This window comes from Chiloscyllium plagiosum, chromosome 50, assembly GCF_004010195.1.
Source record: "Chiloscyllium plagiosum isolate BGI_BamShark_2017 chromosome 50, ASM401019v2, whole genome shotgun sequence".
Classification (NCBI taxonomy): domain Eukaryota; kingdom Metazoa; phylum Chordata; class Chondrichthyes; order Orectolobiformes; family Hemiscylliidae; genus Chiloscyllium; species Chiloscyllium plagiosum.
This window is the reverse complement of record NC_057759.1, coordinates 92,244-98,243: the sequence shown is the minus strand read 5'-3', so window position 1 is coordinate 98,243 and position 6,000 is coordinate 92,244. Positions and strand designations below refer to the sequence as shown.

Below are 6,000 nucleotides of genomic sequence, written 5' to 3'. Positions count from 1 at the left end.
ATTGCCCGTAGTGTTAGGTAAGGGGTAAATGTGGTATGGGTGGGTTTCGCTTCGGCGGGTCGGTGTGGACTTGTTGGGCCGAAGGGCCTGTTTCCACACTGTAATCTAATCTAATCTAAACATTCTTCCAGCACAGTAGCGTTGGCGAACCCGGTGGTTAGACAACATATTGTCTAGCTATCACCATTGTTAACAGCTAACCTGAGAATGCAACTTTTTAAAAAAGTTGTGATTTACACATTAAAGAAGTGAAACTATCATGGTTTTCTAACAGATGAAAGGCTTAACAAAATCAATTTTTCAATGCGTAATTTCAGTTACATCACACTGTAAATTTTTGCTAAAAATTCTGTTAGGATTGAGCCCTCCACTACCACCTGATGAAGGAGCTACGCTCCGAAAGCTAGTGTGCTTCCAATTAAGCCTGTTGGACTATAACTTGTTGTTGTGTGATTTTCAACTTTGTGCACCCCAGTCCATCACCGGCATCTCCAAATTATGTTGTTTAGACGATATTTTAAAGCTGTCCTCCCTTATTGCTCTCGCTCTATCAATCAGCAAAATCATCACATTTCAATCCGGCAGCTGTTTTGGCGTTCTCTCGGTTCCCTTTGAAAGCCTCTTAACGACAGCAGAAAGTGCTTAGGTTTTTGCATTCTGAAAAATCGGATTATACCCGCGCATTGCAAATATGTTTTTTAAATCAGATGAAAATGTATGCGATGAAAGATGTCGACAAGTATGTATTGTTTGAGGTAAAAACGACTGCAGATGCTGGAAACCAGATTCTGGACTAGTGGTGCTGGAAGAGCACAGCAGTTCAGGCAGCATCCAAGGAGCTTCGAAATCGACGTTTCAGGCAAAAGCCCTTCATCAGGAATAATTCTTTGCATGCTGCCTGAAATGCTGTGCTCTTCCAGCACCACTAATCCAGAACCAAGTATGTGTTGTTGGCGAAGTTAAAAATCACGTATCACCAATAGGCTGATTTGTAAGCACTAGCTTTCGGAGTGCTGCTCCTTCATTTGGTGGTTGTTTGCAAGGTGTGAAACGAAGTATTAGCATTCTACCAGGGCTTTTACCAATGTTAAATAAACAAGGTGAAAAATGACTCACTTACAGTTAATCTGCCCACTTCCAACAGACAGGGACGAGCCTGTAAATGCAATCTTCCCCGCGCCGTACCTCATTAGTTTGCAAAACTTTAATATAACGCTAAAAATAATCATTTATAAACTAAAACAAAACCAATCTTTAAAAAAAAATTCAGCTCACTCTGGGAAGTTGTGGGTGGCTCTTATAAGAGCCTTTGGGTTGTGGATGTGTGTGTTTCAGTACAATGCGGTCCCTCACTTGGAGCTGGTGTACTTGGTCACCGCCTTTGTACCCTCCGACACGGCGTGCTTGGCCAGCTCCCCGGGCAGCAGCAGCCGCACGGCGGTCTGGATCTCCCGGGAGCTGATGGTGCTGCGTTTGTTGTAATGGGCCAGGCGGGAAGCCTCCCCCGCGATGCGCTCGAAAATATCGTTGACGAACGAGTTCATGATGCTCATGGCCTTGGAGGAGATGCCGGTGTCGGGGTGAACCTGCTTCATCACTTTGTAGATGTAGATGGCATAACTTTCTTTCCTGGTCCGCTTCCTCTTCTTGCCTCCCTTCGCTGGCGTCTTCTTGATGATTTTCTTCGCGCCCTTCTTGGAGGCTTGCTGCGCTTTCTTCTCATCAGCCATAGCACCGCTCACTTTCAGTCCCAGAATAAGTGAAAGCGAGCTCGGAACTCCCTTTTTATAGCCTGACGACGTCATCAATGCTAATGAAGGATGGAGGAATGTCTGGTTCCTGATTGGGTAGTTTACACTGAGTCATTCCCAAACATTGAGTCTCTCGGATTGGTTTACATGCGATCCAATGGAGATCTGTCAAAATCTGCAACGAAATGTAAAGTGGATGGTGATTCTGTTCCTATGAGTCTGACTGAGGGAGATGTGTTTTGTGTCTGTGACACAGAAAGTGACTGTGATATTGGCTCGGTTTCCTTTTGCTCGTTGTTGCGCTGATGTGGGAGTGGAAGGGTGAGTTTGCAGCTCAGCATGTCTGTTTCTGGTCCTATCTGCCTCACCGAGCCAGGGACACTGGTTCGATTCCAGTTTCGGGCGACTGTCCAATAATCTCTGGATATCTGTTTAAACGTGTACATTTTCATGTCAATGTTTGATTTCCCCTTGGACTTTTGAAAACAAAGTATTTATTCAGTCATTTCGTCTGAGATGTGTTCTGTTTTCTCCTTGTGGAAACAAATGAAATTGCAATATGTGTTTCAATCTGGCACTTGGTCTGCTATTTAATCCCTCCAGTTTGGACAACAAGAATTGATACATGAATTACATACAGTCAGAGTCAGACAGCATGTTTAAGCCATGGTGAGATAACTGGATGAATAATTAGTCTGGATTTTTATTTACTTCTTTCCCTACTTAAGTGGAATACATTGTGAACATGCAGTAGGTTCAGTATTTTCTAATAAACAAGTAGAATTTACTTTTTGACCAAGGTGATACCATGCATTTAAAATCTATAGGAAGTTCACTTGTTCACTCGGGCTGACACACTGTCCTGGACTACATTTTAAATGAAATGCTAGTTCTCCCAACTGCAAGATCTTTGAGGTCATGACTTTTCCATTTTTGCCAATAGACCTACTAACCTGACAGTATTCCTGTACGTTGCAAGTTATTCTGTATCCACTGTGTATTGACAGCATCTCATTCTTTGGTATATCCAGAAATTATCAGTTTCCTTCAAGTCCTTCCTTACATGAATAAGGACAATAACTGGTGCAGTCTGCAACTCTTTGTTCTTCTGGGAGTACAGAACTAATCTTGTTTCTTCCATTCACTTGTACGTTTTGTGTACTCAGAAAGTACTTTCTACCTGTCAGTCTGTGCTATTCCATGGGACTGATAATATGGTTTATTGTACTTCAAAACTCTGCTCAGATGTGACATACTGTGAACAGATTAGAACCATGTTGCCTGGTGAAAAACTTGGAAACTAAAATTTAATGTTGACTACTTGGGCTGTTGTGTACATGCACTGATTTTATGTATAAAAAAGATTTTTGAAAGAAACAGTTGTTATGATGCAGGAAGGATGCTCACACTCGATTGAACCTGCTTCAATCTTCCTGCATTGTGTTACTGAGCAGTTTAAGTGCTTGCGATTAAGTGGACAGCCACTTCGCAAAAGGAGAGAGTTTTCAGTTCATGTTTCCTGAAGTGAATGGGAAAGACCTTATTTTCTTTGACTGTTTGCACCTGTAGAATTCACAGGCAAGTGAAATCCCAAAACATTGTCATAGAATGGATCTGTGCTGTTCTTCAGAGTCAAGGAGGGAAAGGCAATTGACCATTGCAACTCTGATAGTGCAGTGTCTAACTGGGAGCAGTGATATCAAGGTCCTGCCTTCAGAGAGTCATACAGTTATACAGCACAGAAACAGATCCTTTGGTGCAAGCTGTTAGTGCTGACGAGAGATCCTAATCTGACTTCGTCCCATTTAAGTTGAAAATCTCAACACCAGGTTGTAGTACAATAGGTTTATGTGGAAGCAACAGCTTTCAGAGTGATGAAGGAGCAGTGCACTGAAAGCTAGTGCTTCCAAATAAACCTGCTGTTCAAGAAACTGGTGTTGTGTTGTTCTTAATTTTGTCCACCCCAGTCCAACACTGGCACCTCCATATCATAGCTAGTCACATTTGCCAGCTTTTAGCGCATACCCCTCTAAACTGTTCCTATTCTTGGATATATCCAGGTGCCTATAAAAGGTTGTAATTGTACCCACCACCTCCACTTCCTCTGGTATCTCATTCCATACAAGCACCATCCTCTATGTGATAGAGTAACCCCACAGGCCCTTTTAAAATCTTTTTTCCACAATTCATACCTGTGTCCTCTATTTTTGCACTCACCCACATTCAGAAAAAGACCGTGGCTATTCACCCTAACATGCCCCTCATGATTTTCTCAACCTGTACAAAAGTCACACCTCATTCTCTGACAGTCTAGAGAACAAAGCAACAGCTTGTTCAGCCTCTCCCTCTAACTCAAAACCTCCAGTCCTAGCAACAAAACATTCTGATGAGAGTATTGCGGTTGACGTGGTAAACATGGACTTCCGTATGGCCTTTGTCGGAACATAACCCACAGCTGGAGATGAAAGACTAGGCATGCAGGATTCAGGCAAATGGTTGGTATTTATTCAAGCAGAAACCAGTTAGTGCAAGGAGAGGGCCAAATGATCTTCCCCTGAGACTGGCCTCAGAAGAGAGGTCCATGACACACTGATTTTACAATAAAAAGCAGTACTTTTTATAAACTTCCTGTTAGTAATCACATTGTATGTAATTGTCATGTTCCTCCCCTTACTTTGCATACTCTATTCTATGAGACACTTAACCAATGACTGGTATTTCTATGGACAGCCGCATGATTCCCTGACCTCTCAGTATTTAGCGGACACTGTAATCGCTATGCAAAAGTGAGGACTGCAGTTGCTGGAAACCAGAGTTTAGGTTAGAGTGGTGCTGGAAAAGCACAGGTCAGGAAGCATCTGAGGAGCAGGAAAAATCAACGTTTTGCGCAAAAGCCCTTCATCAGGAATAGAGGCAGGAAGCCTTCAGGGTGGAGAGATAAATGGGGATAAATGGAGGTAAATGTAATCTCTAGGCCTTGCGATCTTTCTATGTATCCTATTCATTCACATTCCAAAGTTATTTGCTGAACACCTTTGGGTTTCTCTGAGGGTAGCTCATCTCTAGGGACAGCTTGAATGTTGTTATTCATTGTATTCCATTTTATCAAATTCAATTGCTCTTCTTATATCCCCAACTGTCCTAATTATATATGAAGAAAAAACAAAGTACAGTCTGTTTTGACTTAATTACTATCAACTTGTAATTTTAATTTCTGTTATAAAAACTTAGTTACAAAGTGTAAAGTAATGTATTTGCCCCAACTGTTAGCACTTTGTGATTAATGGGCTGTGAGCAATCTATTTTGTTCTGGGTGCAAAAGAAGGCATTACCTAAAGCTAGCTAACCTTCACTTCCATGTTTAAATGCTTCTTTTCCCCTTTATGCTTTGGTATTATGCACCCGTTTGTTATGTTGAAAACTACTCTTTGTGAGAATCTTTGTCTTAATACTCTAACATATTTCAAGAAACTGAGTACGATAAGATAACTTTAGCTGTTGCATCCTCAGCTGGTTTAGGGCATTAATGGGCTGTAACTAGCATCTGATATCTGTTCATTAACTGGGACAATTACCCTTTCATTTAATGTGACTGGAGTTACTCATTTATTGGACCTTATGTCTTCCTGTAATTTTTACTGTCCTTGCAGTGGCTTATTCAATGGTATCATTACGCCCCACTGAGTGTAAGTAGGCTGTTTAGCTTAGTTTCTGCCTGCCATTCTGTTTCACATCCTGTTTAATTCTACTTTCCATTTACACACCAGTTTGTGGTAACAGACATGGGCCACTCTATTCTGGCCAGATACAGGCCACCACTACAGCCACGGGGATCAGTGCTGGGATCCTTGCTGTTTGTTATGTAAATTAACAACTTGGATGTGAATGTAGAGCATATGATTAATCAGCCTGTAGATGAGATTTTAACGTGGAAGCGCAAAATTTTTCAGTGCAGGTTTGGAGGGTATTGGGCCTGTTCCTGTGCTGTACTGTTCTTTTTTCCATGATATGAAAATTAGGGGTGTGATTGACAGTAAGGGGGATGGTCTCAGGCTACAGTATGAGTACATTGGGCAGGGCAATGGCAGACAGAATTTAATCCTGGTAGGTATGAGGTAATGCATCTTCGTAGGTCTAATACGGGAAAGAATTACACAATGAAGGACTGGTCCCTAGGGAATACTGAGAAAGAAGGGGACAATGGTGTACAAGTTTATAGATTCCAGAAGGTGTCAGCACAGGCAGACAG

The 6,000-nt window shown here is 41.9% G+C and overlaps 2 protein-coding genes across 2 annotated transcripts in view; both read right to left on the bottom strand.

The window, feature by feature from the left end:
- The window catches only part of LOC122544536 (histone H1-like), a 193,967-nt gene that overhangs the window by 164,472 nt on the left and 23,495 nt on the right, over nt 1-6,000 (bottom strand).
- On the bottom strand, nt 1,254-1,820 carry LOC122544542 (histone H2B 1/2-like). The gene has a single exon (XM_043683855.1). It carries the CDS (start codon nt 1,803-1,805, stop codon nt 1,350-1,352), a length of 456 nt encoding a protein of 151 aa, XP_043539790.1. The 5' UTR covers nt 1,806-1,820; the 3' UTR covers nt 1,254-1,349.